The 12759-nt window shown below is 48.4% G+C and overlaps 1 protein-coding gene across 7 annotated transcripts in view; it reads left to right on the top strand.

Annotated features, from left to right (window-relative positions):
• The window catches only part of TNIK (TRAF2 and NCK interacting kinase), a 316611-nt gene that overhangs the window by 259116 nt on the left and 44736 nt on the right, over positions 1 to 12759 (top strand). For 6 of the 7 annotated variants that reach the window (XM_050965788.1, XM_050965792.1, XM_050965790.1 and 3 more), the window contains 3 exons: positions 185 to 349; positions 2335 to 2574; positions 5299 to 5405. In XM_050965788.1, the coding sequence (XP_050821745.1) occupies positions 185 to 349; positions 2335 to 2574; positions 5299 to 5405 (512 nt within the window). The remainder of the gene's footprint in view (positions 1 to 184; positions 350 to 2334; positions 2575 to 5298; positions 5406 to 12759) is intronic. The other variant, XM_050965793.1, reaches the window with a different exon arrangement.

Raw genomic sequence — 12759 nt, 5'->3', positions numbered from 1 at the left:
CTAGTATGGAAGTCCTTATTGAATCCAAGCATCTGGTGCTTAGTGTTAATGGGTATGAAAGAGGTGCATGAAACAATGTACTGATTAGAAATACTGGAAAATGGCTATACAGGTGACTTGGGTGTAGAACTGCAGGGAAGTGAAGCAACTTGTGTTCATTGATTCTCCTGTTGTGTTGCCTCAGGTAGAGGAACGTTCTCGACTCAACCGGCAAAGCTCCCCAGCAATGCCTCACAAAGTGGCTAACAGGATATCTGATCCAAACCTGCCTCCTCGTTCAGAGTCCTTTAGCATTAGTGGCGTGCAACCAGCTCGGACACCACCCATGCTCAGACCAGTGGATCCACAGGTATGGTGCTTTGGTCCAAGGTCCCTGCAAGTTTAAGTATACCAGGAGGCTGGTGGTTCTGGTAAGAGAACCACAACATTTGTGCATTAAAAGGAACGAATTTCTTAACACATGAGTTTCTCAGCTCTAGATTTGTTTGTGAATAAGAACAGCATCTGCATTTACACTAGATGGAATAAAAATAAAAGGATTACAGCTCTCGTGCTGCCAAGTATGATCATTAGTTGAAGACAAGGTTGTGTTCTTTCTTCTCCCCTCCATAGTATAACAGCACTGTTAGGTACGTTATGATGTTTTTTTCCTTCCTTTGAAGCATCAGGTATTGACTGCTGTTGGAGACAAGTTAAAGGACTTAGGTGAACCATTGGTCTGCTCCAGTATGACAGTTCCTTTGTTTCTGTTGGGACACTTTTCCCAAAGTGAAACCACAGAGCTTGGTACAGTAGGCCTAGTATGGCTTGATGTTTAGGGTTATCAGAAAAAGATTTTACTTCTTTTTCTTCAATGTTTTTTTTAAACATTCAATTAACATCAATCACAATCATACATCTGGAAAAGCCCGACCACAAGATCCAAAAATACACTTTCACAAGACATCATAAGGCTGTAGAGACTGGGCCCAGAAATGCAGGCACAACTCCTGTGGTGTGAGGGCTCCAAGGGTGTGTCTGCTGCCAGCACTGGATATAAAATCTTTGTCCCAACTTTGGATGTAGTTTCTACAGGAAAATCCACAAATTAACTGAACTCCATCTACACGGTATCTGCATCTACTAAAATCTTTAGTACCACCTGGTGAATCAGCAGTGCAATGTGAACTTTAACTTGCTATGTGAGGAAGGCCTTGCAGCATTTTATTTTTTTCAGATAGAGTCCAGAATTAAACAGACAATAAACATCCCACTCACCATAGTCTTTTAATTGACAGAAATTAAATATACTTCACCTGCCTCCTTTAAAAGTTTGCAAACCTTATGCTTTTTTTAAAAAGTGACTGGCATTCATTGTCAAACAATTTCATATATAGACTTTTTTCATTACTAAGATGTTATTGAAAGACTTTATCATTTCACGCACAAAACCCCATATAAATACATATGTACATTTGTTATTTACACTGGTAATAGAAGATGCCATTTTATGCTGTTTCAGAGGAGCCCTTGGCTAAATCCCTCTAGATCTTGTAAGTGTGAAGGGGTTTAGCAAGGGCACTTGCACTTCTATAAGGCTTTTGGGAAGCAGCTGTGACCTGATGTAACCTAAGCATTCTCAGATGAATGAGGTACAAGTGCCATCCTAACTGTAGCGCTCCTAAAGCTTGCAAGGGAGAGAATCCTTAGGTCTGTTGGACAGGATACTATCAGACTGTGGAGGTTCACACCATTATTGCTTTTTTGTTGTTGTTTTTTAAAGCCATCAGTGCTTCAGACTTCCTGGAGACTGAAGCTGTTTCTTTGCATTTATTTTTTCCGTCATTTTTTCTTTATTTTTTTATTAAAAACCCTAGGAAATTTCATACCAGAATCATTAGGGTAATGTTAAAGTTGCATGGCTCAGAACTTAAAAAACCAGGAATGCCATGTTAAGGTTTCTAATGCAACCTTAATTATGCTGCCTTGTGTATTTGAGGTTATAGAAAAAAACCCATGATTTATGTACATTGTATTATTTGAGAAATAATATGTGATCATGTGTATAAAGACTATTGTCATGCATATGCAAAAGTAGTCAGAGTAAAGGTTACATGTGCAACCCTAACTTTGGCATTTCCTGACTTTAGAATGCTGAACTATGCAACCTTAATGTTCTTTTAAGAAAGTTTTCATATGGAGTTTATATAAGAAGCCAGAAAGGCCTGAAACCAAAACACAGTGCAGATTTCAAACCAAGGTGTTTTTTTTTAAATACATTAGAATTATTGAGATTTTTTTTTTAAATTTTTTAAACATTTTATGCTGATGGTTTTGTTTTGACTTGGTGCTTAGATTCCACATCTGGTCACTGTGAAATCCCAAGGAACCTCTTTGTCTGGCTCTCAGTCACTGCACGAACAACCCTCAAAGGGAATGTCTGGGTTTCAGGAGGCTCTGACGGTGACCTCTCACCGCACTGAGATGCCAAGGCAGAACTCGGACCCCACCTCAGAAAACCCTCCTCTCCCCCCTCGCATTGAAAAGTTTGACCGAAGTTCTTGGTTACGACAGGAGGAGGACGTTCCACCAAAGGTAACATTTGTATTGCTCCTAACTTTGAAAGCTTGAAAGAGGCAATCTCAGAGCTCATCCCCTCAGCACTGCTCAGCCTGCAATGCAGGGGACAGAAATTTGGGGCTTCTTTCTGAACCGGTGGAGTTCACATCCTGTTAAATTCAGGGACTGGTCCTATGCAGTGCTGAGCATCTCCTGCATAGTGCTAAGCATGAGGGTGCTCAGGACTTTAGAGATGTTCAGCAGTTTGCAGGTTTGGCCCTCAGCTGGTATACAGTTTTTTTTTCTTATTACCACTATATGTGTAAGTCTTGTGATATACTGCAAAAAAAATTCTCAAGCCCAGGTTGAATCCAGAACAAATCAACATCTATTTTCCCTTGGGGAAAAAAATGATTTCTGATTAAATTGAATTATTTAGGAACATAAAATTTGTCATACTCAGACCTCTGGTCCTTCTAGTTCAATGTCCTGCCTCCAGTTGTAATCAATACCTGATGGAAAATTTTTAAGGGCTCCAGCAGCTTTATACGTTCAATGACATTATGGCAACATCTGGCAGTACCTCTTTAATTAAGGCTCTTCTATTACAGTAGTTCAATTGCATTGTTCATAAGCTTTTTTGCAAGGGGTTGGGGGGGGGTGGGAATGAATTATAACTTTGCTGTTAAAAATTTTCCTGAAATGGAATCAGCTCTCAACTCAGGAGCATATATGCAAAGATAAAGGTATTGCAAATTGATTAGAGACATTGAAGTAAACAGTATTTTTCCATGATTTAAATGCAGTTTTGCTGTGCTCTAGCAAATAAGCAACTTGTATTTTAAAATAAAGTATCTGCTATTTATGTATGGGAGCCATCGTGTATTGTGTCAGCACATAATACTGTTTACACTTTTGGCTACCGTCTTATTGAGAGGATCCATTACTGCTTACCTGAGGGAAGAGTAAGCTGGCAGTAATTTCTAAATATGATAATCCTTTCGTGAAAACACCTCTCTTGATGCTAACGCTCTGACCAGTTACCATGCAGTGTCTCGCCTTTCCTTACTAATGTGATTCAGAAGATGTCAGCTGCCCAACTCTGGCAACATCTGCTACCCTCCAAGGTTTTTGGAATTCAATCAGTTGACATTCAGACCTGGCACAGGACAGCAGTAGTGGCTGTTGCATGTTCTACTCAGAGTAATGGACAGCGGTGGGCTGCCTGATCATCCTATCAGTGTCCTTCAGTACTACCACCATGGGGAAGTGCTGCCGACTCTTCTGGAGGACTTGGCAGGGATGGATAGGAGTTGCTCTGAATTGTTTTCATTCATTGTCTACCGAAAGGTTAAGAAGGGTAATTGCTGTCCTTCCAGAGTTCTCACTTGCAGAGTCTCTTAAGGGTAGTCTTGTTGGCCCTCTGTGAGGAAATTGTTAGAGCTTGTGAGATGGGCCACAGTGTCTGCAATATGCTATTGATACCCATTTCTTTTTGCTGAGCCAGGGCAAACTGTTTCCTTGGTTACCTAGTATTTGCTGGAGACATTACAGGAACATGGATAAAAGCTAGCAGACTTTTGGTTCTCATACCTGATTGGATCATAGGCCTTTGTGGTCCAGTGCCTTGTGTCTGACAGTTTTCAAAACCAGATGCTCTAGAAGAAGATGCAAGAAGCTCAAAAAAGACAATTAGGGAATAATCTATCCATGGAGTTGGTTTCTTCTTAATCTAACCACTTATTGCTCGCTATGCCCTGAAACATGAAGACATCTCTGTTTCTTAGCGTAAAATAATTTTTTAAACTATCAAACATAATTGTGGATCTTCCCATTATTAATACAATGTCTAATCCTTTTTTAAATCCTACTAAGCTTTTAGCTTCTGTCTCATCTTGTGGCAGGGAGTTCCACAGGTAAGCAATTACCTTAGTTCTTATCATAAAACATCCTCTATGATACTGATTTGTAACAGGCACACAGAGAGCTCTAAATTACAGTGGAGTGTGTCAAGGTCAAGGTTCCAGCCTTGTGTAAGAAGGTGCTGAGTCCAGAAGCCCTTATTTGCTATGGAATGTTGTTTGTTCTGGGATATCTGAGATGATCCATCTTAATTTGAACATCTGGTTTTCAGTGATGTCTGGCTTTCAGCTAATTGTACAGCTGAAATTACTGAGGCCAAAAAATCATGTGACTTGATCAAGGTAGTTGAATGGCTCAGCCTGGATTCCACACAGGGACCTTCCTTCTTCCCATCCCTTGTCTTTGACCACTAGGCGACATTACCTCTGTGGTATTATTGCAATGCAATTTATTTTTACCTGAACAAGTAGCTCTAAAAGCTGCTACATTTGAGCTTGCTGATTAGTCCAGATTTTAGGACTGTTCTGTTTTGAATATGTTTTTTGTTAAATTTGGTGTATACTTATGTTTTATATAAACCTCACTGCTTGATATTAACACCTACCTTTTTTTAGACTTCAGGCGACTGTTCTGTCAGAAATGGCCCTGCCCTACGTGGGATAAAATAAATGACTTTTCAGGTCTTTCCTGTCTCAGACATCTATGATTCTTTGTACGTGCCAACAACTTTGTGTTTTATAACTGCTGTAAATATTTCATATCTCTCCGTGGAAAAGTAATTACACATCCAGCTAGAAAACCTGCCTAAACCTGATCTTCCCCCAAATGCAGGAAGAGAATATCCAAGTTCAATTGTACAGTCCTAATAGCTTTGACTCTTTTTCAATTTTCTTTCAGGTGCCTCAGCGAACAACGTCCATATCTCCCGCACTAGCTAGAAAGAACTCCCCTGGGAATGGTACTGCGTTGGGAGCTAGATTAGGATCACAGCCCATCAGAGCAAGGTACAGAAGGCCACGTGGGAAAGGGAGAAAAATATTAATGAATCCGTCTCTTAGTTTTATAATTTTCTTCCTAGTGCCCTGGTTTGCGAGTTTCACAAAGGAAGCAGGTACACTGGGTCATCAGCCAATGCCCACTGAATTCAGTGGCTGGATTACCACAATCTATGTACTGCTGTTGCGGGAAGCAGACAGTCTGATCGTAATAAACAAACGCCAAACCAATTATTTTAGGCTCCAGACTGGCCCCCATTGGAATCAATGGCAAAACTCCTAGGATGCAGTCTTTAGTCTTCTTGTCAATCTAGTCAAAATTTAAAAAATCATTAAAGCACTCTCTGCTCTCTTTTAACATGGATTTGCTGATAACTACAATCGCTTTGCATCTCCACCATAGCTCGATGGTGTATGAGGTTTGCATTATTAGAATTGTACAGTGTCACCAAAGGCTGTGAACATTTGGACTCTGGGACTCCTAATATTATCTGTGCAAAATCCTAATGAGTTGACATTTCTATGTTGTTAGACTTTGCAAGATTTCTAGCTGAATGCAGAAGATGCTCTGGACTCTCAGCTACTGCTAGTGACCTGATTGGGAATTTTGCCATAACTCTAGGGGAAGCAGGATTTGCTCTTCTCAGCTCTTTCCTGCTGCACACTGAGTGCTCCAGCCCACCTGAGCCTCTTCAGTAGGCTCAATGGGGGGTTGATAGAGACAGAAGTTCCCTGTAAAGAGACGGAGGGGAACAGGAAGCAGGAAGAAGAAGCTGTGGCAAAGAAGAGCTGTAGTGAGCAGGAAGCTCCTGCCAGAGACCCTGCCTGGGAGAAGGGTTGGAGCCAGGAAGCCAGAGCCAGAAAGCTGAGCTCTCACTAGGAAGGGCAGGGAGTGGCAGCTTCTTGGGGAACAGACTGAGACAGAAGACAAGCTCTGAGTATGGTAGAAGATGCCAAAGCTGAGTATAAACCTGTGATGTGGTGATGGACTTCATTTTGGGACTCTGAGGACCGTTTTTGAACTGTTTCTGGTATGAAACCAGCCCCAGGCATAGGTGGTGGTAGCCAGGAAAAAGACCGTATGGAGTTTTTAAGGGCCCTTGGAAAGGAAAAGAAAGGTAGGGTGCCACAGAGCCACCTCTGACCTTGAGGGGGTGCTCAGAAAGTGGCCAGCCCTATTACAGTTTGCTTTTAGTCACCTCCTTTACCCAGGGCCAAATCATCCTCAGTTTCCTAAAACAGAATCTCTCACTATTAGTTAACTGTGCCCTAAAGGTTATTTTTTTAGAAGCAAGGAATATTCTAATACATAGTCACAACACGAGGAAGAACCAACACTTAGAATAACGATGATACCATTGGACTGTTTGACTCAAGTAAGGGTGTCCGGTTTTTCTATCAGACTCAATGACCTGACCGCAGTTGGTATAGATAAATGTGTCTGTTGCTAAAGTTTTAAAAGAAGTTTCATCAACCAGATAACATCTTAGCCAAGACAACACCAGCTATACCACATAATGTGGAGTTCCACAACTGTTCGACTGCAGTTACAATAACGCCAAAAAGTGTATTAATTTAACCATTCGATGCAGCAATAGCATTTTTGTATCTTCTCTTCTTGGCCTTTCATTCCTCACTACTTTTCTGGATTCCTTCCAGCTTTGTATAAACTCTAATTTTGTATTGAACATTATTTTAATTGTTATTCTGTTGTAACCTATACAGGCCATTTCCATGATAGGGTTGCCAACTTTCTACTCGCACAAAACCAAGCACCCTTGACCTGCCCCTGCCACACCCCTCCTCTGAGGCCCCACCCCTGCAGCTCCATTCCCCCCTCTGTCACTCACTCGCTCATTTCCCCACCCTCACTCACTTGCTGGCTTGGGGTTGGGATGTGGGAGGAGGTGAGGGCTCCAGCTGGGGGTGTGAGCTCCGGGATGGAGCCAGAATGAGGAGTTCGGGGTGCAGGAAGGGGCTCTGGGCTTAGGCAGGGGGTTAGGATGCTGGAGGGGGTGCAGGCTTTGGGCGGCGCTTACCTCAAGCAGCTCCCAGAAGCAGCAGCATGTCCCACCTCTGGCTCCTACATGGAAGCACTTCCAGGTGGCTCTGCATGCCGCCCCGTGGGCAAGTGCCACCCCCGCAGCTCCCATTGGCTGTGGTTCCCAGCCAATTGGAGCTCCAGAACTGGCAGTTGGGGCGGGGGGCTCCACACCTGTGCCTAGGAGCCGGAGGAGGGGACACGCTGACACTTCTGGTAGTGGTGCGGAGCCACGGCAGGCAGAGAGCCTGCCTTAGCCCTTCTGAGCCACCAACTGGATTTTTAACAGTCTGGTCAGCTATGCTGACCGGAGCCACCAGGATCCCTTTTCGACTGGACGTTCCAGTCAAAAACCAGACACCTGGCAGCCCTATGCACAGAAAGCCACTATCAGTCTTCACAAGCATGTTAATATTGCTGTTATCTTCTTAATAACTTCCTGTGAAAAGTCAAGGTACACTGGACAGTAATTCTGCATAATAGTCAATCAAAACAAAGTCCAAATAAAACTGATCCTGCCAAGAAATCATTTATGGCAATGGGACTTTGCACAATAAATACAATTTGTGGTGTTCTGAGCACTGGCTAAATTATTCAAGATCACTTATATCTCACGTGTTACACACATCTTAGACTGCTTATGCAGTGACTTTGATTCCTGATTACATTTTATATAATGGAGAAGTATTGCCACATGTTGTTTTCAGTACTCAGGGTCCGGCTTGAACTCCATATAACAAGCTTCCATTCATTTATAGAAAGACTTTGAATAATAAAATCAGTTAGCAAAAATATTGTGTAAAAAGGTATTGTACAATGCTGCATGAACATATTTTCTTCTTCGAGTGATTGCTCATATGCATTCCAGTTAGGAGTGTGCGCGCTGCGTGCACGTTCGTCGGAGAAACTTTTACCCTAGCAACCCAGGCGGGTCGGCTGGGCGCCCCCTGGAGTGGTGCCGCCATGGCGCCCAATATATATCCCAGCCGACCCGGCCACCCTTCAGTTCCTTCTTACCACCCGTGTCGGTCATTGGAACTGTGGAGCGCGGCTTCGCTGACCTCCACACTCCCTAGCAGCTCATTTCGCTATCGTTGTATATAGTAGTTATAGTTGTTATTGTACATACATAGATATATAGTTGTTAGTTAGTCAGTTATCTAGTGTTGTTAGTGTAGTTATTAGTAGTAGCGAGGGGATCGGGGTACCCTCCCCCTGCACCGGGAGCCGGAGCCCATGCCCGGCTCATCGGGTTTCACGCAGTGCTCGGCTTGTCACAAGCCCATGCCGGTGGGAGACCCCCATGACTCCTGCTTGAAGTGCCTTGGGGAGTCGCACTTATCCGCCAAGTGCTCGATCTGTAAGTCCTTTAAGCCGAGGACTAAGAAGGAGCGGGACATTAGATTGAGACAGCTCCTCATGGAAGCGGCCCTGACACCTTTGCCCTCGGCACCGAGCGCAAGTCAGCCGGTGAGCAAGGGCACCGCGGCACCGAGTGCCACCACCAAGAAGCTGGCACCGAAACCGGCCCAGAGCCGCTCCCTCTCCCCGAGGCCGAAGGCGGCGAAGGCACAGATCATCTCGCCATCAGCCGCCCCGCAGTCAGATCCTGCGCAGAAGGTGGATCGCCCGGCACCGATACCTGCCGCGGCACCGCTGAAGCCGGTACCATTGACTCCGACCCCGCGAGGGCCGTCAAGTCCGGCACCTGGCAGCTCCCCGGTACACACCGTGGTAGAGCTCGCCTCACCCTCTACCCCGGAGACGTTCTCTGCGGTGAGAGAGCTAATTGCCATCACCGAGGCACCGATGCCCTTACCCCCGGCACCGCCGGTGCGGGTACTATGCTCTGTGGGTAAACCGACCCTGACCAGACCAGCTTCGGTCAGTGTAGCAGACCGGCACCGCTCCAGATCGCGGTCCCGCGGACGCTCGGCATCAAGACGCCACTCAGACTCGCGACGTCGATCACGATCCCGGCACCGATCGCCTCGGCACCGATCAGACTCCCGGCACCGGTCGAGCTCCCGGCACCGATCACCTCGGTACCGCTCACGCTCTCGGCACCAGTCGGGCTCCCGGCGCCGGTCGACGTCCCCAGCGTCAACTCGGTACTCCCGGCACCGCTCCAGCTCACGGCACCGCGGTGGGCACCGCACCTCCAGGAGCAGATCTAGACAACGGCACTCGCGATCCCGGTCAACCTCCCGGCACCGAGCCGGTCGCAGGTCCCGGTCTCGCTCTCAACACCGATACCAACACCGGTCACCATTATCCAGAGGTGTGAGGTTGGTCGGTACCTCGGCACCGACTTTTGCAGCGCCACCGTGGCCATCAAGGGGCACGTCGGCATCTTCCCAGGCGGGTAGCTATTATGAACGGGACCAAGACCCCGAAGTACCGCTGAGAGTGTTCCAAGACCCCCACCCACAGGACTCGGGTGCCCAACAGTGGGGTTTTTGGACACCCTGGGCTTACCATCAGGCCCAGGGTGCCCCCGTGCCTCAGACACGTTCCACCGCCTCAGAGCATCGGGTGCCAGAGGCCACTGTTTCCCGCCCCCCAGTGGTTGAGTCAGACAAACAGCCGCCTCCACACTCCCCGGGGCAACATGAGCAGGAACCAGGCCAAGAACAAGAGACCGCACAGGATACCCTTATCCCCGGAGTATCCTCCTCCTCCTCCTCGCCGGACGAGGCAGTGGCTGGGTCGTCAGCATCGGGACCTCCACCTATAGACCTCAGGACCCACCAGGACCTCCTCCGTAGAGTGGCCCTTAATATCAACCTCCCGGTGGAGGAGGTCTCAGAGGTTGAGGACCCGGTAGTGAGCATCCTCTCGGCCGATGCTCCTAGCCGGGTAGCCCTCCCGTTCATAAAGACCATTCAGTCTACCGCCGAGAACCTCTGGCAATCACCAGCCTCCATCCCGCCGACAGCTAAGGGAGTGGAGAGGAAGTACATGGTACCCTCTCCGGGGTACGAGTACCTGTATGTCCACCCTCCTCCCTCCTCCCTAGTAGCTCAGTCGGTCAACGACAGGGAACGGCATGGCCAGCAGGCACCGGCCCCCAAGTCCAAGGAGGCTAAGCGGATGGACCTCATGGGTCGCAAGGTGTACTCGGCTGGGGCCTTGCAACTCCATGTGGCCAACCAGCAGGCCCTACTGGGGCGCTATAACCACAACATATGGACGGAGGTGGGTAAGTTCGCCGAACTGCTACCCCAGGACTCACGCCCGGAATTTAACGCGTTCCTGGAGGAGGGTAAGAAGGTGGCCAGGACCTCCCTCCAGGCCTCCCTCGACGTGGCTGACTCGGCAGCCAGAACCCTGGCGTCCGGAATAACCATGAGGCGCATCTCATGGCTTCAAGCCTCCACACTACCCCCGGAACTGCAATATACAATCCAGGACCTACCCTTTGACGGGAAAGGGTTGTTCTCGGATAAGACGGACTCCAAATTACAAAATCTGAAGGACAATCGAGTCATCATTCGCTCGCTGGGGATGCATACCCCTTCCACCCAGCGTAGACCCTTCAGGCCCCAAGCACGGCGCCCATACTTCCCACCCCGTCAGAGGCAGGACCTCAATAGACGGCGTGGCCGGGGGGGATGCAGACGCCAATCCAGCTCCCAGGGAGGCCAGAACCAAGGGCCTTCCAAGGCACAGCCGGGCCCCAAGTCCGATTTTTGAAGGTGCACCCGGGGACGGCTTACCAGACTCAAGACAGGATCCTTCCCCTACCTTCTCCAACCGCCTCTCCCATTTCCTCCCAGCGTGGTCCCAATTAACATCAGACCGTTGGGTGCTACGCACAGTGAAGCACGGATACCATCTGCAATTTGCTTCCTCACCCCCTTCCCGCCCCCCTTCCCGGTCCCTCTTCAGGGACCCCTCTCACGAGCAAACCCTCCTGCAGGAGGTTCGTTCCCTCCTGACGGCGGGAGCTATACAGGAAGTACCTCTAGCCGAGAGAGGCAAGGGATTCTACTCCCGATATTTTCTGATCCCCAAATCCAAGGGAGGTCTCAGACCCATCCTAGACCTACGGGGCCTCAACAAGTGGATGCTCAAGTTGAAGTTCCGCATGATCTCCCTGGGAACCATTATCCCATCCCTGGATCCTGGAGACTGGTACGCCGCCCTCGACATGAAGGACTCGTACTTCCATATCGCCATCTTTCCACCGCACAGGAAGTACCTCCGCTTCACGGTCAGACATCAGCACTTCCAGTTCACAGTCCTGCCCTTCGGCCTCTCCACAGCCTGAGGGTGTTTACCAAGTGCATGGCCGTTGTGGCTGCCCACCTCCGTCGGCGGAAAATCCACGTCTTCCCGTACCTCGACGACTGGCTCCTGAAAGGGTCCTCCCAGTCGCAGGTGCGACGACATGTCGAGGCCGTTACGGACCTCTTCTCCCAACTAGGCCTGCTTATCAATGCCGAGAAGTCCAGCCTGGTCCCCACACAGAGGTTAGACTTCATAGGCGCGACCCTGAACTCGACTCAGGCCAGGGCCTACTTACCTCAACCTCGCTTCCAGACGATCGGTGTGATCATTCGGAGCTTGCAGGCCTCCCCACTCACCTTGGCTCGTACTTGCCTCACACTTCTTGGGCATATGGCCGCATGCACTTACGTGACAAAGCATGCCAGGCTCAGAATGAGGCCCCTCCAAACGTGGCTTCATTCAGTATTCCGCCCGAGCAGGGACCACCCGGATGTATTGGTGACGGTCCCCCCCGACCCTCTCCGCTCCCTCGACTGGTGGCTGACTCCATCTCTAGTATGTGCGGGCATGCCGTTCCATTCACAGCAGCCATCGGTAACTCTAACAACCGATGCGTCATCCCTGGGGTGGGGGGCCCACTTAGGGGACCTGCACACCCAGGGCCTCTGGTCGTCCCACGAGCTGTCGCTCCACATAAATGTCCGGGAGCTAAGGGCAGTCCGCCTTGCCTGCCAGGCGTTTCAATGACACCTACACGGCCGTTGTGTTTCCGTACTTACGGACAACACAATGGCCATGTATTATATCAACAGACAGGGGGGAACCCGTTCGTCTCCCCTATGTCAGGAGGCCATTCGACTCTGGGACTTCTGTATAGTCCAGTTGATAGACCTGGTGGCATCCTTCCTCCCAGGGGTCAAGAACACGCTGGCGGACAGACTCAGCCGATCCTTCCTCTGCCACGAATGGTCGATCAGACCGGATGTCATCCATTCCATCTTCCAGAGGTGGGGATTTCCCCGCATAGACCTCTTCGCAACCAAGTCCAACAGGAAGTGCCAGGAGTTTTGCTCCTTTCAAGGTCTCTCT

Source organism: Gopherus flavomarginatus, chromosome 8 (assembly GCF_025201925.1).
Source record: "Gopherus flavomarginatus isolate rGopFla2 chromosome 8, rGopFla2.mat.asm, whole genome shotgun sequence".
Taxonomy (NCBI): Eukaryota; Metazoa; Chordata; order Testudines; family Testudinidae; genus Gopherus; species Gopherus flavomarginatus.
This window is presented reverse-complemented; position numbering and strand designations above follow the sequence as displayed.